Source organism: Lactuca serriola, chromosome 2 (genome assembly GCF_051521515.1).
Source record: "Lactuca serriola cultivar US96UC23 chromosome 2, Lser_US96UC23_V15, whole genome shotgun sequence".
Lineage (NCBI taxonomy): Eukaryota > Viridiplantae > Streptophyta > Magnoliopsida > Asterales > Asteraceae > Lactuca > Lactuca serriola.
Window position 1 is genome coordinate 193,155,530 of NC_136409.1, and position 25,386 is coordinate 193,180,915.

Here is a 25,386-nt window from a genome sequence, read left to right on the forward strand (position 1 = left end):
GAATATCCGGCACAACGTATATCCTATTTGATGTCTACCCTATGAATTAAAACACATGCTGAACACATACTAGTTGCGCCAAGATATGTCACCAAGAGACCCCAAAGTATAACCCTTTCCCCCACCCACCCACCCCCTATTCAATGCGACACCAACATCAAATGTACAAACAATTAAAGTTGAAACAATATGAACAACCTGATTGGAACACCACAACCACATCAGAATACAAAAAGATTTTTTTCCTTTATTTTTTCGCCACATCCCAAGAGTATATCACTTACAATAAGCGTATTGTATTGATTGGATCGAAACACCAGTCCTTCCACCCAATTGACCTATTTTTTAACCTTGCATTTATCCATAAGTGTGATATCGTTTGGATATTATTTGCCAGATCATTGTGAGATTTTATTTTTTCTGAATGGGCCTTCGGATTCCTATAATTCCAGATGACCCATATGTAGACTAGCATTATTGCTAACTGGAGTTGAAGAGTGATGTTTGATGTCCTGTTTTCCCAAAACAAGTCTGTCACTGATGTCAGGGAGTCTAGGAGTGTGCACCACCATGTTTTGAGACTATTCCAGACATCATAAGAGATTATGCAATTGAGAAAAAGATGTTCTTCGGTTTCTGTTTCTTGCTTGCATAGAATGCACATGGGATTAGTACCAATTCCTCTCTTCAAGAGGTTCACCCTTGTTGGGATCCGACTGTGAGCCACTCTCCAGGCCAGTATATTGACCTTCTTAGGGACTAGATTGTTCCAATCCCAGACTAATGTCGATTTAGGCAATGACATTTCGTCAATCAAAGTCCGAAGGGAAGAGACCGAGTATTAGGGATGAGCGTAGGCGGGTACCCGCCTCATTTGGTGAGAACCGGAACCGGAACCGGAACCGGCGGTTCCTAGAAAGTTAGAACCGGAACCGGAACCGCTCTAGGCGGTTCTTAAATGTTTGGAACTAGTCCCGGAACCGGCGGTTCCGGTTCCGGAAGCGGGTAACCCGGTCGCATTAATTTTGTTAACTTTTTTCGACAAAACCGTAATTTAGTTCGATCCAAATCAAATCAATTCGGACCAAAGACGGACAAAATCGGACCAATATATTCTAAACCGGTCTAAGTAACACACCTTTATATGAAATTATATATATATATATATACCGGTTCCGGCGGGTACCCAGCGGGTAGCGGTTCCGAAAAAACGAGAACCGGAACCGGAACCGCTTAAGGCGGTTCCATAACTTTAGGAACCGGAACCGGAACCGCCTAAGGCGGTTCTAGTTCCAAAACCGGCAGTTCCGAGGCGGTTCCGGTTCCAAAAGCGGGTACCCGGTTCTGATGCTCATCCCTACCGAGTATATTCCTGATGGTTCCAACTTCCAGTTCCAAATTGATCGCTGATTAGACTGTGATTTTGTGAAGAGCTCTTTAAGGTCAATGTTTAATTTTGCTAGAGTTGCTGGTAGGTTTGCAATATTACCCCAACAACAACTTTTTCGCTTTGTTCTGGAGGGTGCATTAAAACCCCCATATTGTCCATAGATTGCAGTGATGACACTCTTCCACAGTTCCTGTTTGGGTTCTTTGAAACGCCACCACCACTTTACTAACAATGCAAGGTTATGGGCTTTGAGACTACCGATACTTAAGCCTCAATTCTCTTGTTTTGATAGAACTTTTTCCCAGCCAATCCATGTTAATTTTGATTTCTCTGATGAGCCACCCCAGAAGAAGCGTCTTCTTATCTCTTCAAGGTTATTAAGAACTTAATTGGCGCCTTATATAATGAAAAGAGGAATGTACCAAGGCTACCCAACACCGCTTTGCATAATGTTAATCTGCTGCCAAAGGAGAGCGTAGAGGCTTTCCACTTTGATAATTTAGCTTGGAATTTGGCAGTCAGCCCACTCCATTGGGATATCCTTGAGATTGTAGCGCCCATAGGCATACCCAAATAGATAAAAGGTAATTTACCAATGGAGCATTGGATGCTTCTGGCCAATAGTTCAATTTCAAGATTGGATGCTTCTTGGCATTTTGCATTGACCACTCTCCTAGGAAAATTACATCGTCCGCATATTGAAGATGAGATATGGTTGGGCCGTTATTTGGAAGGGTAATGCCTTTGAAGATGCATTGGTTTGTAGCTTCTTCCAGAGCAATATTGAGTCCCTCAGTAGCCAAGATAAATAAGAGAGGAGATAGAGGCCCCCTGTCGAATTCCCTTCTCTAGCGAGAATTCTTTGGTTGCTGATCCATTGACTATTATTGAGGCCCCGACGGTGGTAAGACAAGACCAAATCCAACTGCTCCGTTTTAATCCAAAATCCATCTGTGTCATTATAGAATCCAGGTACTTTCAATTTACACAATCAAAAGCCTTTTCAAAATCTACTTTAAATAGGAAAGCCTTGGTTTTGGATTTCTTAACCCATGAGATGATTTCATTTACAATCAACGGGTCGTCAAGTATGCTGCGATTCTTTATGAAAGCTGTATGGGTTGGGCTAACGACTTTGTCTATCATAGCTTTTAACCTTTCGGCTTAGCACCTTCGAGATGATCTTATAAAAGGCAACCAATTAAATTGATCGGTCCAAAGGGCTTGTAGCCCAACGGTATTAGGTGGTGCCTCCCTCTTTGAGGTCGAGGGTTCAAGTCCCGTCGTGGACATAAGTATAATAGGTGTTGTTAGCTTAGGAGTACATTAGATTTGACGGTTAAAAAAAAAAAACAAATTAAACTGAAACTATAAATAAATGTAAAACACGGTAAACTATAATGGTTTACTTTTAAAATAATTATTGCCCATCATTCCCTGCATATTAAAATACTCCGTAATTATTATTTAATTATTAAAATTAAATAACCAAGACGGATTCTCACTTTCCAAGAAAGCGAAAAAAGAATACGAGGGTAGTTTAAAGACAAAACCTGAAAAAGCAAAGGGCTAAATTTTAAGAGGGAAGGATTTTAAGCTCTGTTTTTGAAGTGGTCCGTTCTCCTGTATTGGGGATGCACTGTAAGGATTTACGTTTGACTGCCCCAAGATCCAACAAGGATTTCATCAAAACCTATTTGGACAATTTACAAAACTTAGCCCTTGTGAATACAAAAATACAAAATGATAATTTTAGCTTTTAAATTAAACTCTATATTAGTTTAAGACTTTAAGTTGCCACAAATGATAAAAATGTGTTCCCAAATCAATTGCAGAACAATGAAACTTTTATGGTGAATGACCTTTTTAGACTTTTATTTTATTTTATTTTTAAAAGGTTATAGTTTGCCAGTTGTTAGAGAAAATGAATTCTGCCACTCGTTTTCACCATTGTTATTTAATATATTTTGGAAGTCTAACACTATTGATGTATATAAAGCAATGACTAGATTTTAGATAGGAAAATGAGAAAATGAATACTGGAGACTTTTATTATATATAATCATTTAAGATTTAATAATTTAAAGTCAGTTGCTTATTTTTAGAATTTTTCTAAAATAAGATGGCTCCATTTGTCCAAAGTACAAATAGTGCAAATTTAAAGAACAATTTTATGAAATGAAATCAATAATATATGATAATAATAATAATAATGATTTATCATATACTTTTGAAATATAAAATATATTTAATAAATAATGCAAGTTTAAAAAGCTAATAATTAATCAATTTCAAGAAATAAATAAAAGGAAATAAGAAACAAACTAATGATATAAAATATGAACCAATAGATAATATTAAATGTTTTGTAAAAGTGTCTTTAATATATATAGATTTAAGAATAGATTAAGAGGGTGGATAGTAAATAAATATAAATTTAAAAATAAATTTAATGAATGTGTGATATGTCTATTCCAAAAAATGATATAAAATTTAATTTTTTTATGAAACAAGAAAGAGAAATACCATAAAAAAAATCTTTCTTTCATGGATTCACAAACGAGAGGGGCTCCAAATTGATACAATTACTTTATAAGGACTAAATCTGCGTGATTTACATTTGACAAGGAATTAAATGCGTAATTCACAAAAGCAATAAAGGCATGTGGAGAGTAGGGACCATGGCCGATGATGTGTAAAAAATGACGAGAACTAGAAGATAGTCTGAACTCCAAAAGCTCCACCACCACCACCTTCTCTCATCCTCCTCCTCTGCAACTTCTCGAACTGCGTGTTCGGAGCTCACACGACAGCCGACCGTTGCATCTCTCTCTACACGAAAACAGTCGAGTATCACCAACGGCGATCGCTCTAGCTCTCCGCAATTAGATACTTTTTTCAAGCTTTTTTTTTTCGCACTCTTAAGTAAGCTGCTGTTTGTAGCTTCGGGAGTTCGATTGATCGTTACACGAGAATCGGTTTTTGAGTCTCAATTCAACAAGTCTCTGGCGTTGTTACGAAATTTTTTGAGACTAATTTCAGCTCGTTAGCAGATTTACAGCTTGCATTCTCTTCATTTGTGAGTTCAATCTAGCTCATTTCATTTAAACCACATATAATTGTCAAAATTTAATTCCTGGAGATTTTGACACCTAGGTACTCTGTTTATTGGACAGGTGTCGGAGTAAAGTAGAGTGTCGTTGGTGGAAGCGCGTACATATTTCTCAATCTCTTTCTTGTTATTATTGGGTACGAATTTACAACACGCCATTTTACTTGATTTTATGTTTCAACGATACTTTTGTTGAAAAATCTACGCTGAATTCAAGCTTCTTGTTACTTAATACTTGTTGATTTGAAACGAAAAAGATGTTTCAACGAGATATACAACAATACAAGCACGAAGTACAAATTAGGGTTCATGATGATAAAAGTGGACTGTATATTCATGTCCGGGCAGCCGACACGATATATGTGGGGTCGGATTTACAATACTTTAAGCTTTTTCAAGCATTGCTCAAGAATTAGATACAAACAACCTTCTTTTCTTTGAAGGCAAGGATAATCGGATATTTTGTTTTATCCGTTATAAAACTGTTGGAAATGAAATCATTCCTGTTTCAAAACTCAAAAAGTATGCAAAATGATGGCATCAAGCACTACTGATCAATTAAATAAGTTCGATAATTGTGTGGGGATGGAATATTAAATATGTATTCGTTTGAAATTGGTTGAGGAGTCGCTTTCCAATTAGCTAAGAGGCGACTCTCGTAGCTTGAGATAAGTGGGTGAGGGTGATTTATTTTAATCTTTCTATTTTTAATACAAATCTCTCATCAACTCACTAATATATGTCCATTTCAATCAAATTTGACAATTTTGTTTTAATATGTGATGGATATTGCCTGAGATTAATTGTCGGTCTTTAATTGATCAATGCTCTCTGGTATATGCTTCTTTCTGCTAACCAGCTTTCACCTCCTTTTTATATCCTTCATCTGTATCGGTATCCTACTTGGAAATAATAGCAAATTAGCAAACATATATGCAGAAACAATGAAGTGTTTTTGTAAGTATAATATACTGACTGCATTTTGTTTAGCTTCTCTTGCTCCTTTAGTCATAATACTCATATTAAGGTAGGTGTCCTTATATAAAGTTGCAAACTACAAACTTTCCCTTTTTAGCATTGTAATTGAGCTATAATATAACCCATTATTTATATTCTTCAGTGATAAAGAGCTTCTTTTCATTATATATGTTACTATTTCACCTAACGCATTGTTAATGAGAAATTTTAAGTAAAAGAGGTTGTTGGTCTACCTTGTGTTTGGTTATTTGGTTATGGCTACTCTTTACTTTTTTTAGCATGTCCATTGTTTCTTAAATTAGTTGATCTCTTTTTTTTTTTCTATGTTCTACACAGTCTTTTATCAGCTTATTTGTTTTTATAATTTCTGGGTTTGTTTCTGCTACTCATGATTAGTCTTGATGTCTTCAGATTCATCCAAATAGATGAAGCTCCAACTGGAAGTTGCTTTGGCTTGCTTTATCAGCTTGATCTTGATTCAACACATCATATGCGGTTAATATCAACTCTAGCATTGTTATAATTCTAAACTAACTCTTGATCATCATTTTATCTGATAATGAAATTAGCTTAAATTATTGCTTTAATTTGAACAGATGAAGTTGCAGAGACCCCGGATATAAACAAGTGGACATGTACATGCTATGCAAACGAACTAAACCATCATGTTATCATTCCACCAAACTGCTCTTCTTCCTGTAACTGCATCTCTGGTATCATTTAACTACTTAGATTAAAGTATATACATATATATTTAATAGTTAATACATATATATATACATTTACGAACAAAATGTTAAAAACACAGAAAATTCAAGTCAAAACAAATGGAAATGCACATGTCCCAGTGATAAACTCCCTGAAGTGGCTACAAGTCATGAAAGTAATTGCTTCAGGTCCTGCAACTGCAATTCTGGTAAATTAAATCATGATGTTCCATTATTCCTAGAATTACTAAATACAAAAATCTTACACATCATGTTGTTGTTCACAGGATCTTTGAGTGAGGCACAATCTTTAAAGAAGCAATTTTCCAGCAAAGCTGTATTAATCATCTTATTGCTATGCATGGTGATCACAACTCTTGCAATTTTCACTTCAGTAATGTGCCTCTACATATATCGAAAGCATACATGCCCTAAAAAACAACCTCCTTTATCATCATCATCTGATAAAGATACAAGTTACAACAGTAGTACAAACTTAATCAGCTACAAAACATCTTCACTCCAAAACTCCAAAATATACATCCATTCTCCTAAAAATCCAATCACAGGGTTTATACACAAGGCTTCATTCTTGTTTAGAAAACAAACAAGAACTGTTCAAGGAACAATCACAAGCTTTCCATATTCTGAATTAGAAACTGCAACCAATCGATTCTCTGAAACTAATTTAATTGGAGTTGGGGTAAGTAGCCATGTTTACTACGGTCAACTCAAAGATGGTAAACTTGTTGCGGTCAAACGTCTTAAATCTCAAGGAGGAGGCCCAGATGCTGAAGTAACATTTTTAACAGAGGTAATGACTAATTAATAATTACTAGTTAAATAAATATACATATAAGGTTTTATGATATGATATTAATAATTAATGTTCAGATTGAACTGCTGTCAAGACTCCATCACTGTCATGTGGTGCCATTACTCGGGTACTGTTTGGAATACCAATACCACACAAAACAGCCTGAGATGCTTTTGGTGTTTGAATACATGCCAAATGGCAACCTGAGAGAGTGTCTAGATGGGGTTTCAGAAAAATGTCTAGACTGGGGGGCCCGCATTGCAGTAGCCATTGGAGCTGCTAGAGGGTTGGAGTATCTTCATGAAGCAGCTGCACCAAGAATCCTGCATAGAGATGTTAAATCCAGTAACATTCTCTTGGATGAAAACTGGAGAGCAAAGGTGGGAATTGGGATCAATACTTTTTAATATCATATTTGTGAATATTATTAAGTTTAGATTTTTAACTGTCTGTTGGTAGATTACTGATCTGGGAATGGCTAAGAGTTTGGTGAGTGATGGTGTTCCAAGCTGTTCTAGCTCACCTGCTAGAATGCAGGGGACATTTGGCTATTTTGCCCCTGAATATGCGATTGTTGGAAGGGCATCGCTGATGTCAGATGTTTTTAGTTTTGGTGTTGTGCTTCTTGAACTTATTAGTGGTCGGCATCCGATATACAAGTCACAAGACAAAGGGGAAGAGAGCCTTGTGATTTGGGTTAGTCATTAGTATTATTTTTTACTCTTTTTTCTTTTACTAAGTAAGGACGAAGATTGCAATAATAAGAATTATTGGGGACCAAATTTTTTAAAAAAAAAAAAAAGGATCAAAAATGTAATTTAGTAAAAGAAATGATAATTTTCAGGCGACGCCACTTTTACAAGATAGCAGGAGGGTGAGTAAGGAACTGCCGGACCCACGTCTGAAAGGGAAGTTTGAAGAAGAAGAGATGCAAGTGATGGCTTATTTAGCAAAAGAGTGTTTGTTGTTGGATCCTGATGCTCGCCCAACAATGAGTGAAGTTGTTCAGATACTTCTAACTATAGCACCAGAAAAATCTAAACGGAGGAATTTTTCCGTTGACCGCTTTCAGGTTTCACTTTGAATTTGTCTCTGTTAAGTCGTTTTTTCTGCCTTCTGAAACAAATCTTAATTTCTTAAATAGGATTACACCATTAGAATGGAACGCGAGCTTCAGCAAATGTCATCCAGTAGATCATTTTCGTCTGAATCTTCATTGCTTGTGCATACCCCTCATGAAAATGAAGAGCCAGTTACAGTTACGGTTACAGGTCCCGGTTCACATCGTGGAGATGATGAAGTCACTGTTGATTTAACTGAACCACGTTTTGAATCCTTTTGTGTGTCCAATATTTCATCTGCTTCATAACTTGCAATCAATTTTCATAATTTATTTCAATCTTTGGTTTATAACCAAATCTTGAAACCCACAGTTTAAATATCTCTCTCTCTCTCTCTCTCCTTTTCTCTTTCTTGTGTTTCATATTTTAAAAAGGAACATTCACCATTCATTTCATTTTTCTAGTGCCGCTTTGTAGAGAATGTGTAGAGATCATGTATGATTAGTGTAGTAGTGTTTGTACACATGTATTTTATGTCACGTTATAGTTATAACATTACAATATGGTTGGTTAACTTTCATAGAGATGATCTTTTCTTAGTTATCATTCTAGAAAGATATGTTTGCACTACAAAACCCTAGTTCGTACATGGCGATCCTCCTTTTGAGGGTATATTGGCATTATTTTATTGGAGTTTCAAGCTTTTAATCTTGGTTTCAGTAATTGGTCATTGATTTTAAAGAACACTGCAAATCAGTAAATTCTTCGCGTGCAATTGTATATAGGGAAAATGACACATACGATCTATGAATTTTATAGGGTTTATCCTTTTAGTCGATTAACCTTTTTAGTGGCTTAATAAGGGAACGAATTATGTTGCAACCTAGCAATTTAGTCCTTTTTACTTATTATACTCGGTAACCATGCCATATCATCCCAATTTGACACATCATCGATGACATGGCGAAATTGTATTTACGTCTTGGACCCAAACAACGTCGTTTTAGAATGTGAAACGTAGAGGCCACGTTCACAATGTTTACCTCGCCTCCGTATAAAATGTGAAGCTTGTGCCCTAAAATGGCACAATTTGTAACCTGGTTACCCCAACTGCACCCTAAATTTCAATACCAATCGCAGAAAACGATGCCTTTACGATCATCTCCAAATCATTGTTGGTCGCCTAACTAAAGTCTGCACATGGATGAAAATGTCTCGAATGGAGTCACAAATGAAGACATGACGATCAATTTGCTGCAGACGCAATTGGAGGTGTCGCTTGTGAGGAAGAGATTGCAAACGACCTTCGTGAACTACGATGCAGCATCACTAGAGAGTTGGACACCCTCAATCATGAAGTCGATGATGTTAGGGCAGGTCAACTCGATCTATCTAACATGGTTGCTGATTTGAAGAAACATTTGTGTTCATTGCAAGTGTCGTATGTCAACATCGTTTTGGGAAAAAACAAGTGGAAGAAAGTGAAATGGGTCCTTGGAGTTTTTGTCGTTGCTATTGTGGGGGGGGGGGGGGGGGGGTGTTAACCTACAAGTTTTTAAAATGACAGAAGAACTTTAGGTTATAACATTTCAATCTTGGGTTTCTATTTTGTTTTGATGTGCATATTGTTTATTCTCCTTATTAGTAACACGTTTTGTTCATTGTCTTTTGGTTTCTGGTTGTAGTATTTAATGGTTTTGTGATCATGTTGTTGTGATGATCAGTATTTTGATGGTGATGGTTCTCGTATGTACTTAGACGGACGTGGAAATTCTGTTTTAACTTGTTTAATAGATGTAAAGATGCAGAAACCCATGAATGAAATGTTGGTTAAGCTAAAATGTTCCTGTTATAAATGTAAATGTGCATGTGTCATGAAGTAATACGCATATTTTTTGTTGATTTTCTGCCTGGGACCACATGAAACAGTCAAACTTTTTAAACCATTTAAACATGAACCCCAATGTTAGTGTGTCGGACATGGGACAAAAGAGAAGAATCTAATACCCAGATTTGTCGTTGCCTATAACCCAGAAATGGAAAACAATGGAAAAGTGCCTTTTTGTTGTATTTCTGATTGCCCACTTTGGATAATTGTCTGGAAGAAATGAAATACCCCTAACGGGTTAAGTCAAATAATAAAGTTATGATTGAAATACCCCTAGTGGGTTAAGTCACATAAGAAATATTGACTGTAATACCCCTGCTAGGTTTAGTCAAATAAAAAATAATGATAGAAATACACCTAGTTCTTTAACTAATTAAAATGAAACTAATACACCTAAGGGGACTTTATGTAATTTAACTTATTTGATTGACTAAAATACCCCTACTTTAATACTTACTTGAAACAACATACACATAATATTGGATTAAGTGATTCGAATGACTAAATTACCCCTAAACTAACATTCACATGCCCTCTTGAAATATTTTTAATGACTAAATTACCCTGTACACACTAATATAAATAAGATCATACATATTATAAATACATACACGAATCCAAATATCAAATGTTAAGATTATTATAACATACATGAACATAGCAAACATAAATTTCCTTGTTCAATCCACATAACAAATGCACAATTAAAACTGTAATTAATCTAACTCCATTGACGATCCAACACTACTACCTTCACCTTCAATTCTTTTAGCAAACTTTAGTTTAAGAATTCTCTCTGACTTCTTCCTCTTGCTTGGTTGACATGTAGTATACACTTGCCCAACAACTTGATTAACCCTGCCTAGTTCCTCAGCTTCATTAACTTTCACCAGTTGCTCAAATTTGTTTACCCTCACCGCTTGCTCATATTTGTTTACCCTCATAACTTCATCATTTTGTGGCTCAACTGCATCACCCATAACAACATCTTCTCCACCCCGTTGTATATTCACTGATTCTTGTGTTTGCATGATCTTTTGTTTCTTTGTGACATTGGTTTTAGGAGGACTTGGCACTTGAGTGCGAGTGGTCTTGTTGTGCCCTTTCTGTTTGCATATGCCACAAGAAACCTTTTTCCATGCCTTTCAAACCGTGTGTTTTCCAGACCTTTCAGAAGCATCCCTTATTCTTTTGATTGTTGGCCTGCATGACATTCTTCTTTTTAAAGGAGGCAATGGAGGTATAAAGTTTGTTGAAGGCCACATGTTCATCCTATTTATGCCACTAATAGACTAATTGTAGGTATTATGGAAGAAGGCTGCCAGGTACAATGGGTCTACATATGGCCCATCAGGTGTTACATATAAAAACGCTAATGTAGCTACCAAATGAACACAACCATAACTATTTAGTTGTCATAACATGCAACTGCATTCTTTTTTTGTGACATCGACAATGTACAACTCATGCATTTTCCTTTTTTTCACACTTCATACCCCACAAGACACAACCTGCCAATGCCTACATAATGTAATGAAAATGTTTAGAGTTGACAGAGGTAAGGTATGTATGAAAAAATAAGTGTGCATACCTTTGCTCATTTTGGAGAATATTCAATCTTGTTTTGATGTTTGGATAAACAAAATAACGATTCCATCCTTCACCTGTGAGTTTCATAGCGACCATCCTTTGCATCACATATATACGAATGTCCTCTAACATGCTGATAATAGGTTTCTTCCTAGCATCAAAAATGACACTATTAAAGCTCTCTGAAAAGCCATTTTCCACAAATTCACATGATGAATTGTGAACTCTAAAAAAAGCTAGAGACCAAGTCTTTAGATCTCTATCCATAAGATGCTTAACGACTTCAAGATTCAACTTTTCAATATCTTTCATTACTGTGTTAAAATGTGCTTCAGTTGTTGCCTTGCTTTCTCTCCAAAACAAATTTTCAAACTTGGCTCCACTAAACTTCTTTCTAAAATTAGCATATATATGCCTAGCAGACTGCCTATGTTCTACTGCTGGGAATACTTCTTTGACTGCCTCAACCAAACCCTTCATATGTACCAGTACTATGTGAAGTTTGAAATGTAAATATTTATTATACTACATTTAATATTTTACAAACATACCTTGTGTTGATCAGAAATTACAACCAAACCACTTCCTTCATTCCGACATTGCAAATCTTCTGCAAGATTTTCAATGAACCATTTCAAATTGTCCTTGTTTTCCACACATACAATTGCCCAAGAAATTGGGAATATTCAATTGTTAGCATCCCTACCAACAACACAAAGCAACTCACCTTGGCAAAAACTTTTTAGGAAACAACCATCCAAGTTAATGATCCTTCTACACCCTCCACGCCACCCCTCTTTGACTACAACAAAGCATATGTAAATCTTGTTGAAGTAATTCGTATCATCAGGCATTGTATCCGCATAAATTTTAATAGTGGGTCCAAGATTTGATCTTTTAATCTCCTCACCGTAAGACCATATTCTAGCATAATTTTATGCAACAGTGCCTTCTGCTAGACTCAATGCATATTTATTGCTCTCTTACATTGACTCATACTTAAAACAATGCCAAAAGTAGTTTTCACCTCCTCTCTAAGTAATCTCACACTCATCTTTTGATTGTTGAAAAATTGTTGGGTAAAGTGGGTACCTATCCATCTATACGTAACAATTGATCCGAATTTGAAATTCTTTGAACAATTATGGTCACTAATTAGAGACTTGATTTGGAAAGACTTATCATCACTCATCCATGAACCCCAAACCCTAAATGTACATTTTCCATCATAACATTTGACTAGCAACCGTCTACTATCATTTTTCAAAAAACATAATTGATAACCATTTGCAACAACGTAGTTATAGAACATGTGTTTCAGTTGTTTAGGACTCTCAAACCTCATACCTAACACAGGTTCCTGCTCCTTCCAGTGCAACTTTTCATTAATAATATTTGGCAACTGAGGATAAACATCTTCATCGTCATCCATGGCTTCTTCCAAAGGGTCACCCACAACTGCATTCTCACCCATGACGACATCATGGCCATTATCCTTTTTGAAAAAAAATGAGGGATGCTATGGTTTTCCTAATCTTCATCAGCATCCACATCATCAGCCCAAGGTCATCCTCATCCTCATCTTCATTTTCATCCTCATCCTCATCCAAATGGCCTATCTCAATTTCTTTAATTAGTCCTGCATCATCAATAAATTCTTCCACTATGTTATCAATAACCTCTTCTTTGTGTTCTTCCAACCATTCCTGCATGTTACTATTACCAAAATGGTCTACATACATAAGGAGTATAACACCACATGCATACGATATTGCTATAAAATCGGCATAGTCCGTCTCATTCAAAATTAAGGTCAAACCTTTGGGAAAATGAATATTTGGTTGGCAATAATAAAGCTTCTCATACTTTTCTCCAGTGAACCTTTCGATAAACTCATAACACCCGTTCTTGTCTATGCTTGCGAAATCGATGTCCGACAACCTCTGAGTATTCCCCCCGGTGTAGCGTATGGGGTATTTTGCGAAGATTCCTTGGAAATTCACATCGACTTGGATGAATATGGGATCCATGTTTGAGGTTTGAGGAGACGAAGTAAAGTAAGGGTTTATCGAAAAAGATGGAAATCGTGAACAATAGATGGGAAAAGATCTCATTTAAGTAAAGTTATTAATAAATGACATGTCATACAGTCAGCAAGCCAAGGGGTTTAAGTAACATATGTGACATAAATATGACCGGCTGCCCCCTTCACAATTGACATAATGACGTAATTGACCCGACAAAATAAAGTTTGGTCCATCATTAAGCCACTAAAAAGTTAAGTGACTAAAAGGGTAAACCCTAGAAAGTTCATAGGTCCTATGTGTCATTTTCCCTTATATATATATATATATATATATATATATATATATATATATATATATATATATATATATATATAGAGAGAGAGAGAGAGAGAGAGAGAGAGAGAGAGAAAGAGAGAGAGAGAGAAAGAAAGGGGTAAGTTCAACTGAGAAAATAAAAAATGTTGAGAACGAGAGAATCGTTCACAGCCAATCAGTTATTATTGTCGTAAAACGCGCTGACGTATCGGGGGGACGAAGGATGAATAATATTCATATATGAATATAAATATAAGTGTATTCATATATGAATACACCACCTTCCTCAACCACCAATCACCACCGCCGCCGCCACCACCATAACCTCCACATCTGCCACCAACAACAACCGCCACCTTTGCTACCACCCACCGCCGCTATATTCATATATGAACAATCATTTCCGTTATACTTTTAATATATGAATATGATCTGTTGCACTATCCCGGTACGCTGGAGCGCTTAAGTGGCAGATTCGAAATAGGTGACTTAGATTCATTCATTCATTCTTATCCTTTTCTCTCTCTCTCTCTCTCTCTCTCTCTCTATATATATATATATATATATATATATATATATATATATATATATATATATATATATATATATATATATAGTTAGCGAGAGGTGGGAGCACAATAACACTCTGATCAACTTCCAACTCCTATATTACTACTAAACTTGCATGAAACAAAAGACAAAGAAATAATATATTCCACAATCCTAGATGGGTATGAGCACATTTTGTTGAAGAACTTATTGTTTTTCGCTTTCCAAATGATCTAGAGTAAATTTTAAAATATTGAAATGGTAATCTTATGTTTTTGTAGCACCTGGTTCCTGGTACGTAAATCTTATTTGAGTATTTCTCTTCTTTTAGCCTTGGACTCGGCGAGTCATAGGTCCGACTCGCCGAGTAGATGCGGGACCCAGGACACGTTTAAGTTGGCGACTCGGCAAGTTCATATCCTGGACTCGGCGAGTCATAGCTATTGGATGAAACCCTAAGTTTCAGGGGTTTGCACCCTATTTAAACAACATATCTGCCCCAAGCCAGCCCCCATTCACCCTCCCTCCCCCCCCCCCCCCCAGAGCTTCCAACCCTCGTTCTAAGTTGTTCATTTAGAGTTTGAAGCAATTGTTGTGTGATCTTGAAGGTTTTGAGGCAAAAGGGAAGTAGATCAAGAGGAAGGGAAGGAATCCAAACATCTTTGTGCTCTCTCAACAGTTCCTTTGAGGTATAACCCGTTTTTCCCCATGTTTCCATGCTTATTACTTCATTTAAGTCATTATTGAACCAATCCTTAAGCTTGTATGTGCAATATAAGTCGTAATAAGTTGATTGGCCTCTAGATCTAGGCAAGATTGAGCTCCAGGAGCTCAGATCTGTTACCTTTATGGACCCATGTTGCTTGTTCACCCTAGATCTACCCTTTTGAGGCATTTTGAACCCTAAAATCCGTATTGGTGAATATCTACACGTAAAGTTGGAAACTTTACGTGTGATTCGTGTTCTAGGAGTCCAGATCTGTGAATGGCATGGACTGGAATCGAGCAAATCTATGTATTTAGTGGGTGCATGGCAACGACTCGGCGAGTCGTTCATGTGACTCGGCGAGTCTGTTCGCGAGTCTCCGAGTTTGTCCCCTTTTCGTAGTGTCGAGTGAACAGTGAGTCACGGGGTGTGACTCAGTGAGTTGGAAGCTGAACTCATCTATGGAGGAACTCGGCGAGTCAATGCCCTGACTCGACGAGTTCAAGGCAATCTCCTTAGATCAAGAACAGACTCGGCGAGTTGTTCATACAACTCGGCGAGTCGAAGCAGCAAGTGTTCTTCGGATGAAGACGAACTCGACGAGTTGTTCATACAATTCGGCGAGTAGGATGAAGGACTTGAATATCAGTTTAGAAGGAGAACTCGTCGAGTCGTCGCCCAACTCGACGAGTAGGAACGGGATTCAGGACAATCGTTTGGGTAGGACTCGGCGAGTTGGAAAGCCAACTCGGCGAGTCAGGTCAACTGAAAGTTGACTCTGACTTTGACTTAGGGCATGATCAGGGGTAAAATGGTCATTTTACCCAAAGGACAGTTAGCAGTGTTTGATTGAGTATGTTGTGGGAATTGCAGCCGGAGGATTTCCGGAGCAGCAGCAGCAGCAGTAGATAGTCAGTTCCCGATCAGATCAGCAGCTACTTCGAGGTGAGTTACCTTCCAGTAGCGGTGGGTCTACGGCCACAACGCCGGCCCACCAGTAGGAGTCGTATGTTAGATGATTGTCTTTGTGATGTCATCTAGGTTTGCTACTACCTGATATGTTATATGCTAGCATGATATATTATATGAGATAGAAGTAGAGATCGGTTGATAGGACCGAAGGGTAGTCAAACACCCCAGAAATGTCTGACAGTACGTGATGATATGTTTGCATCCTGGCTTGTTATGTTATATGCGATAAGGTAGTAAGAGGGGACTAGTCCCCGAGGATCGGTTGTTAGGACCGACGGGTAGTCAGCACCCCAGAATGGCCGTACCGGGTAGTCAGGCACCCCAGAATGGCCTGGCAGTATGTATGTTATGTGTTTGTATGGTATCTGGTACGATGGGGGAACTCACTAAGCTTTGTGCTTACGGTTTTCAGTTTTGGTTTCAGGTACCTCCTCAGCTAGGGAAAGGAGCCGGCACGGTAGTAGCATGTCACACACACACTCTCTGGTTTCCGCATTTACGATATTCTCTGGGATTTGTACTCTGATATTTTGATTGGTTGTATGATTTGGCTTTTAGACATGGGTTACGTTGTGTCATGGTTTGATCAAACAATGTTTTTAATTATTAATGTTTTCTAAAGTAATGTTTTAAAACGAAATTTTTGGACGTGAAAATTGGGTCGTTACAGTTTTCGAGGGCAGTTACCCCAAGATGTTGCGAAACCAATGAAATCAGTCATATTATAAAATTGTCAATCAAGGATATCACACCATTTAAGAACCCACTCCCTAGCTGCCTTAGCATAGCTACATCTAATGAGAGTATGATATATTGTGTCATTAACCTCACCACAAAGAGCATATAAATGATGTTGATTGGACGTTTATGATTAAGGGTTCCAGCCATAGGGATTCTTCATAACATAGCCCTCCAACAAAGCATCACACCTTTAACGAGATTATTTTTTATTAAGAGATTGTAGCCCAATGTATGAGCAAATCTTGGAATCTATAAACTTTCACACGATGTCAACTGAAAATCGCCGATCGGAGGCTATGTTAAAACAAAAACCAATGTGTGATTGCCCCAAATTGAAGGAGCCGAGTAAAGACTCCAAGACATTTAATTCAAAAAATGGCTTCAGGGCTCCCGAGGGAGCTTTTCCAATTCCATAAGCAACATGCATTCATGAAAGTGTCAATTAGGTAACACCTCTTAGTTGATTCAAGGACATAAAGGAAAGGGAATCCATCTTGCAACTTGTTAGGTCCCAACCACACATCCTTACAGAATAAAATACTATCATCAGTACCTAGAACCAAAAAAAAAAAAAACAAAAAATCAAATTACATTTGAGATAATATTTAGGTTGTCAAGACTTTTCATTGCTTTGGAGATATCACACCACACTTCGGGAAGTGTTTTCTTAGCGATGTAGTCGACCAGTTTCTTTTTAAGATTATGAATACTGTAAACCACACCCTCCCTACAGCGAGTTCTTTTCCGATCTAAGATGCAACCACAATTTACTTAGCAAAGCGAGATTTTGGGCTTTAAGGGAGCCAACTCCAAAACCACCGTCTCTTATAAGCATTGACTTTCCCCCAAGCGATCGAATGAATATTGGATTTATCATTTATCTACCCCACCTCCTCAAATGAACTTCTTTCTTAATTTTTCAAGATTCTCAATAATGATGTTTGGGGTTTACACGATGTATTTTTTCTTGAAACTTTTATGTCTCTTCACCTTACCACTACAACTCAAAATACTTTTTAGTTAATGATAATTAATTGATTCATTGAAATTTATGGTAATTATAATGATATTTTTCTTAAACCTTTTGCATTTGAAATTTCCACGACGCTTCGTCTTACTATTACAACTCAAAAGACTTTTTTAACTAGTAATGATTAATTGATTTAATAATATAATGATTACATTGGTTAATTTTTAAATGAAAAACTTAAATTTGACTATCAAAATAACAAAAAAATTCAACAAAAAAACTATTATTTATAATATTTTTTTTTCAAAAAATAAAAGAAGTTTCTTAATTATTTAAAAATAATAAAATTTTAAATATAATGTTAAATATCTAGATGTCAAATTCACATGCAATATAAATTGATCAAAAAAATCTCAAACTAACTTGATTAGTTATTAATAGTTAAATATTGCTATAAATAAAAGAAAAATAATTTATTTTTATTTTCATCGTTAACTTTCGGGTAATGACGATTAATATGATTTTAATACGTATCCATTTTATCATATATTTAAGATAATTAGAATGTGCAATAACAAATTAGTGTAAAATTATCAATTCTAAATTAATAACAACGATATAATTATTTTTAATACAATATACATTTCAATAATTTAATTATATTATTGTATTATACATAATATATTTGTTATAATTTTAATCAACAAAGTTTTATTTCTGTGCAACTTGCGGAAATTTGTTTAGTTTTAATTAATACTTTTTAATTTTTTGTACTTTTAACATCGACTGTACTTGTATTTGTAGCGTATGTCATATGTTTTGATATAATAATTGTTTCACCCAAAATTTATATGTGTTCATATAGTAATTTGTTTGACATTTATCGATACGTAACAACTAATAAATAACAATTATAGGTAACTGATTACTCATACTTTTTTATTCAAGTACCTACTAACACAAAAAACTCTTCTGTGAAGACTGAGTTAGATTTCGATCATTGTTTGGGTCTTGTGTTGTGCCATTAATGGATTTTCGAATTCACGTGAGTCGAGTGTTTTGTATATGCCCCACAACTTTATTCATTAAATATAATATAAGAAATAAGTTTGGATGTCAGAATACCATTGAAAATGTATACTAGTCACTCAGGTTTTCAGAAATTTAAATAACTTATTTACAAGTTTGACTTTGGATTTTATTGTATCTGAATAAATTTGAATGGAAATAGTTCAATGCTGGTGCTACTAAAGCTTTCATTAATGGTAGCTACTGTATTTGAATGGTAGTCGGTAGATGGAGGTTTGACCAATTGAATTGTTGAAAGATTGTAATGCTTTCTTGTATTGATGAACATCAAAAATAATAATAATAATAATAATAATAATAATAATAATAATAATAATAATAATAATAATAATAATAATCGAATTTAAATCGTTGGTTTCTAGTTAAGAATATTGCTATTGGATGGTTTTCAAGACACATTTTTCAGTTGATCAACTTTTTTTTTTGGCAATCCTAAGGCTAGACCACGATCAAAGGAAAATGCTGTATTGATGTTATATAGTATATACATACATATGTATGTATGTAAGATGAAAAGTTTGAAAAGTTGGGAAACGATAAAAATCAAAATTATTTTTGTTATGTTTCATCCTATCTTGTCTTTAAAACCGAAAGAGAATAGTATTGTCAATTTTGACAATAATTTGTTACACATGAAAAAAATTATTAATATAATAAACTAGAGCAATAAATCATGAAATAGGTATGTGTTATATTTGGTGGACTAACTAAAGTAGCCCGGCGGTATCAGGTGGTGCCCTCCCTCTTTGAGGTCGAGGGTTCAAGTCCCCTTGTGGACATAGGTGGAATAGGTGTTGTTAGCTTAGGAGTAGATTAGATTTGCCGGTTAAAAAAAATTAATAAAAAAATGACTTTTGATAAAAATAAATGATAGATTAGCTGGAAATATAAAAGGGCATAAAAAATCATGCAAGGAATAAGTTTTTTTTTATAATTAATAAATTAAATATATTTAGAAGAATTAAAAAAAAATCCATAAAATCGTTGAAATATTTATCTAGGTAACTTTTCAAAACGTTAACTTATAAATCAAAGTTTTTTTTACTTAAACAACATAACAATATAATTCTTTCTGAAAAATAAGCTAACCGCAATAGAAAAAAAAACCCTCACCCGAGAATGGTCTTGAACTCTTGGTTGGATAACCTAAAAGAAGTTTATCCAAAAAGAAAAAAAAAAATTGAGAAAAGACTTTAAATCTTTAAAATGGTATATTTGGTATGTTTGGTTAAACTAGATATCCACATTTGTGAAAGAAGGTAAACATGATGGGTGCATCCAATCTTACAACCAACATGAATGATGTAAAATAAAATGTCTTTAGAGCAAAAAAAACGTGATAGTCATGTTTAATCTCATACACCGCTTATGAATTTTTATCCGTTTAAAGTAAACATCCAACTTTCAAGTAAACATACGACAAATATTTACATTTATATAGTATATGTTACTCAACCATATTATTTAGCAAGCATTTTACAACGTAAATTATGAAAATAAAACATAAATATTCTTCAGATGATCATACAAGATAAAATGATTATGAAAAAAAATGACAAAACGCATGACAATGACATATTTGTTGGAGGATTTTGATGATAGATGACATTAGAAACTAAAAATGTTGCTTAAAGAAATATAATTGACTAGGTATGTAAAAGTATATGATGAAAAAAAAATTATTTTAGAAAATAGCCTATTGATTTCAAAAGTTATAAATGAATGAACATCGTCTATATTTGTTATACTGAACAAGACAAAAAGACTAAGTTTTTAATATTACTTCTGATGGCGGGGATGCAACACACATATCATAGGCAAACAAGAGATCGAGATGGAGTGTATATCCTACTTCACTCCATCTTTTGTGTGGAAAAAAATATTAGAATATTTATTAATTGTTCCTTTGAAACCATTTGCATTATATGATCGACATACTCTATCATGCCTTTTGTAACAATTCATGTCCTAAAAGTTATTGAAGAAAAATCCAATATTTCCAATAGATCATCATTAATTACATTTTTTGGGATACAATACAATTGTGTAAATTTTTGGATTCAAAATAGCAATAATAACTATTGATCTGGATTTTAAGAACGATGCTGGGCCCTTATTGGATATCAAGTGAATGACATTAAGCTGCTTAGCCCAATCTATGGACTGAACATAGGCCCATTTACAAGTATACAAACACCTCAACTCAACAACTCCTCAAGGCTCAAACTCGAACCACGGAGGGGTTACATAAGACTATCAGAGTGCGTCCCTGAAGCCGACGGAGAGGGGAGACAAGAGAGAAGCGGAAGGGTCCCAGTCTGACATACGATTCATGGCCGCCAAAGGAGGAGCAGCTCCGGCGACGTACTCACCGTCCCCGACAACCTTTAAGAAGAAGAGACCTCCCATTTTCACCGATGTTGATTGGGTACGCCCCGACGGTCGCGATTTTCACCAGTGCAGACCTGCATGTATGTCCTAGTATCCTATATCGCTCTTCCTCTCCATAATCATCTGCTCAACTCGTTTGTTTATTGATGTTTTGATATGAAAATTAGTATGATATTTTGTTGTATGATGTTCTGTAAGTAGATTTTCTGTTACCTTTCGATTAATCATGCTGTATTTTCTGCCCCTACACTCAAGGAAGAGTGGGAGAAACAATATAAGAAGAATAAAACCCTAATTTTATCGGCTTTTCAAGGCGATTTCTTGTCGATACGTATTATCTTCAGCATTAAGGGCCAGATAACGTACTTGTGTGAGTTTTTTCTATATAAAGCCTGCACATTTTCTATAAGAATCAATTTCTAACGCCCTAATTTAGACATATGAACAATTATTTTGGCTTAAACATGAAAATATCACATGCATTTGAGGTTCCTTAATGTTTTAGGTTATGATGTGATATATTTCCAATTGACTTGATTTTTTCCTAGTTCTGTTCTTTTTGCTCATAATTTACTACTTTTTAGGGGTTTACACAGTGGATTATGCATAACTTGTGTGCTGCATTATCTACTTTTCAGTTTTACGAACGGGAGCTGTAAATGCAGCATCAGGATCTGCTTATGCAGAGTTTGGTAATACTAAGGTCATTGTGTCCATGTAAGTTCACCTCTTATGTAATAGATATTTGATGTTTCTTAAAGATATATTCTGTTGATTCTTTCAAGTCATACTACTTGTTGACTAAACAATCATGTGTATTCATACAAGCTGACATACATCCTTGAGAAATTGAAACTGATTTATGCAGCTTCTTTTATAAACCACAGTTTCCATACAAAAGCTGCACTTCTCTATAACACAGGGACACAATTCTTTTAAATGTTATCCTTACTAATAAACATATCATTTTCCATTATAATTTTATTTCAGATTTGGGCCCAGGGAAAGTAAGAAAGCAATGATGTACAGTGATACTGGTCGCCTAAACTGTAATGTTACTTATACAACTTTTGCCACTCCAGTTCGAGGACAGGTATGTTTATGGAATTATTAGAATAATAATAATAATGATAATAATGATCTACTTCTCTTTAGAGTAAAATAGGCTCTATTAAAAATATTTCATTTGTAGTCAATGTTTTATACATGCTAGGCATCATCAGACAACAAAGAGATTTCATCACAATTGCACAAGTCTTTGGAGGGTGCCATAATGCTTGATACATTTCCCAAAACAACTGTTGATGTTTTTGCATTAGTATTGGAGTCTGGTGGCTGTAACTTCCTAACTCTTTTATTCAAAACATATGTTTCTAATTTTTCATCTCTTTTTAAAAATTTATATAATAATTGCAGGTGATCTTCCTGTAGTAATCTCATGTGCCAGTCTTGCTTTAGCTGATGCAGGGATTATGATGTTTGATTTGGTTGCTGCAGTTTCTGTGGTATGTATGCACATCAATGTTATTTTTTGATTGATTGTGTAAGGTTTTTGACACTTGTTTTTTTTTTTTTTAAAAAAAAAAAAAAGTCTTGCTTGGGGAAGAATCTTGTGATTGACCCTGTTTCAGAAGAGGAAAATTATCAAGATGGTAGTCTTATGATTACATGTTTACCCTCACGTAATGAGGTAACTCAGTTGACAATAACTGGAGAATGGTCTTCCCCAAAGATTCATGAGGTATGCCATCAAAATGGCATTTTTGTAATTGATGTTTTAACGGGTTACTTACGTCATTGAACTGATAAAAATTTGTTAAATATGATATATATATATATAAATTATAACAGGCAATGGAATTATGTCTTGATGCCTGTTCCAAGCTTGGGAAGATCATGAGATCATGTTTGAAAGAATCAGCCTCCACCTCACAAGAGTAGCTGCTCAAAACATGACATATATGTTTGGATTCTATTTTTCTCAATTAAAGATACATAATAGGCACTTTAGTTTTGAATATCTTGTTTATTATTATTTTTTACCATGTCCAAGTTTTGAACCTGTGAAAAACAAAAAAAACATGGTCTTTTGTTGTTGGCGGCCTAAATTTTGCTTCTTTGGTTTTGAATGTCTTGTTTTTCTTTCCTGTTTTTGGAGGTATGAGATTGTTATAGATTGTAAGAAATATTTATGTGTATTTGATCCTTTCTAATTATGGAAACTTCTTAGCCCACCTTGACTGGGTTATGAAGATTTGAATGGGGCTTTTCGGTTTAAAAAATCAATTTAAAAGGACTTTTTGAAGCACGTTAGGTTTTACCTCTGCACTGACTTTTGTTGTTATGGGTTGATACGTTCAACCGGATCAACATTTGTTGTTACTTGAGTGGACATACGGAATCTTTGAGTGGTAGATCTTGGATATGATGTAGTTATCAAACATGCCACTTTCTTCTATATATCTATCATATGGTTTATTGTATTATCTTATATAACCAACATTTATGAAGTCGTGTTTACTGTTCACATGGTTGCATCAATTATTTTATTTTATTTTATTTTTGGGATAATGACTTAAAAGGTCATATACTTTTTGATTCGGACACATTTGGTAATTGAGATATCACATTTTTTTTTTTACCTCTTCAACTTGTTAAAGTGTATAGGGATGAAAGTGGGTCCAAACCCAGACCGGATGGACCCGGACCCGGTTAACGGGATTTTATAGAACCGGAAACCGGACCGGTATATAGGAACCGGTTCCAGTTCGGTTCCGGGTAAAGTGGGTCTAGAACCGGAAAACCCGGAAACATCAAAGTGGGTAGGTTGGAACCGGATAAAGTGGGTTTAGACCCGGAAAACCCGAAAAAACCGGAATTTTTTGGTAATTACTTACTACTTAGTGGGTTGAACTTTGAAAATTTTCATATTGATATCCCGACTTTGGGGGGCTGTAACTTATTGAATACGGAACCACAATTAACAAAATTAGAGTCTAAAATCATGTACAAACTCTAAAATACACTCTGGAAAAACCCGCATGTCAATCCGAATTTAAATGAATGAGATATACTTGTGTTAATATTTTAATATAATACAAAGTACAAAAACAAATAGCTGAAAAGTTGAAAATTTTCAGTTTTGATATTCCGACTTCGGAGGACTGTAAATCATTGAATGTTAAACTAAAAATGACAAAACTATAGTCTAAACTCATGTATAAACTGTAAACTAGAAGTTGGAAAAAACCACATGTCAATCCGACTTCAAACGAATTAGATATGCATGTTTTAAAACTTTCACCGAATACAAAAAAACTAAAAAACTAAAAACTTTTAGCTTTGGTATCTCAACTTTTGAGGACTGTAAGTCAATGAATATAAAACTAAAAATGACAAATTTATAGTCTAGAATCATATACAAACTCTAAACTACATGTTGAAAAAAATCGTATGTCAATTGGAGTTGAAACGAATAAGATATGCATCTTGTAAACGTTTCACAAAAAGTGGTTCCGGCCCTAAAAGTGGTTCCTGTTCCAAAAACAGGTTCCGGATTTTAGACCCGGTTTACCCGGACCCAATGGACCCAAACCCGGATTACCCGGAACCCGGATAAAACCAATTTTTAAACCCGGAACCGGACCCGGTTCTATATATTCCGGTTCTAACGGGTCCGGTTCCGGTCCGGTTTTCCGGTTCTAAATCTCATCCCTACACATGTAGTCCTTAGTCCTTACAATCGGTTACTTCAGGTAAACCGGGAAAAAAGTCTTAATATAGTAATATATTTCTCATTTTGTACACATTTAGTCTTTAATATTTTTTTTTTGCATATTTAGCCCTTAATATTTTTTTGTTGCAACATAAATCTGTGTTTTTATACACATTTAGTATATATGATCGGTTTCTTTAGATTTTTCTTACGACATCTTAAGTGAGACAGTCACTAATAAGGTGTTTGGGACCGTTGATGCTTATGGCCACCGCAACCTTGGTTGTTTGGTTGCTTAGGTCTTGTGTTATAAAAGTGTAACTTTTTCATATGATTTTGGATTTTAACGATCTTTATATTTATGCGTT

General features: G+C 35.3%; 2 protein-coding genes across 5 annotated transcripts; both read left to right on the plus strand.

Annotated features, from left to right (window-relative positions):
• Nucleotides 1–4,024: 4,024 nt before the first annotated feature.
• NCRK (Protein kinase superfamily protein) lies at nucleotides 4,025–8,645 on the plus strand. 4 transcript variants are annotated; one of them, XM_079026043.1, is made up of 10 exons: nucleotides 4,025–4,469; nucleotides 4,567–4,639; nucleotides 5,892–5,975; nucleotides 6,077–6,193; nucleotides 6,289–6,396; nucleotides 6,475–7,001; nucleotides 7,082–7,384; nucleotides 7,464–7,700; nucleotides 7,849–8,076; nucleotides 8,149–8,645. In XM_079026043.1, the coding sequence occupies exons 3-10, from the start codon at nucleotides 5,906–5,908 to the stop codon at nucleotides 8,371–8,373; spliced, it is 1,815 nt and encodes a 604-aa protein (XP_078882169.1). In that variant the 5' UTR covers nucleotides 4,025–4,469; nucleotides 4,567–4,639; nucleotides 5,892–5,905; the 3' UTR covers nucleotides 8,374–8,645. The 4 variants fall into 4 exon arrangements, with proteins under 4 accessions (XP_078882169.1, XP_078882172.1, XP_078882171.1 ...); XM_079026046.1 differs by lacking the exons at nucleotides 4,025–4,469; nucleotides 4,567–4,639 and adding an exon at nucleotides 5,004–5,178; XM_079026045.1 differs by lacking the exons at nucleotides 4,025–4,469; nucleotides 4,567–4,639 and adding an exon at nucleotides 5,193–5,336.
• Nucleotides 8,646–21,138: 12,493 nt separating this feature from the next.
• Nucleotides 21,139–23,432, plus strand: RRP41L (3'-5'-exoribonuclease family protein). Its single transcript, XM_079026047.1, has 7 exons — nucleotides 21,139–21,383; nucleotides 21,942–22,020; nucleotides 22,294–22,396; nucleotides 22,517–22,640; nucleotides 22,720–22,808; nucleotides 22,895–23,044; nucleotides 23,155–23,432. The coding sequence occupies exons 1-7, from the start codon at nucleotides 21,245–21,247 to the stop codon at nucleotides 23,242–23,244; spliced, it is 774 nt and encodes a 257-aa protein (XP_078882173.1). The 5' UTR covers nucleotides 21,139–21,244; the 3' UTR covers nucleotides 23,245–23,432.
• Nucleotides 23,433–25,386: the final 1,954 nt, after the last annotated feature.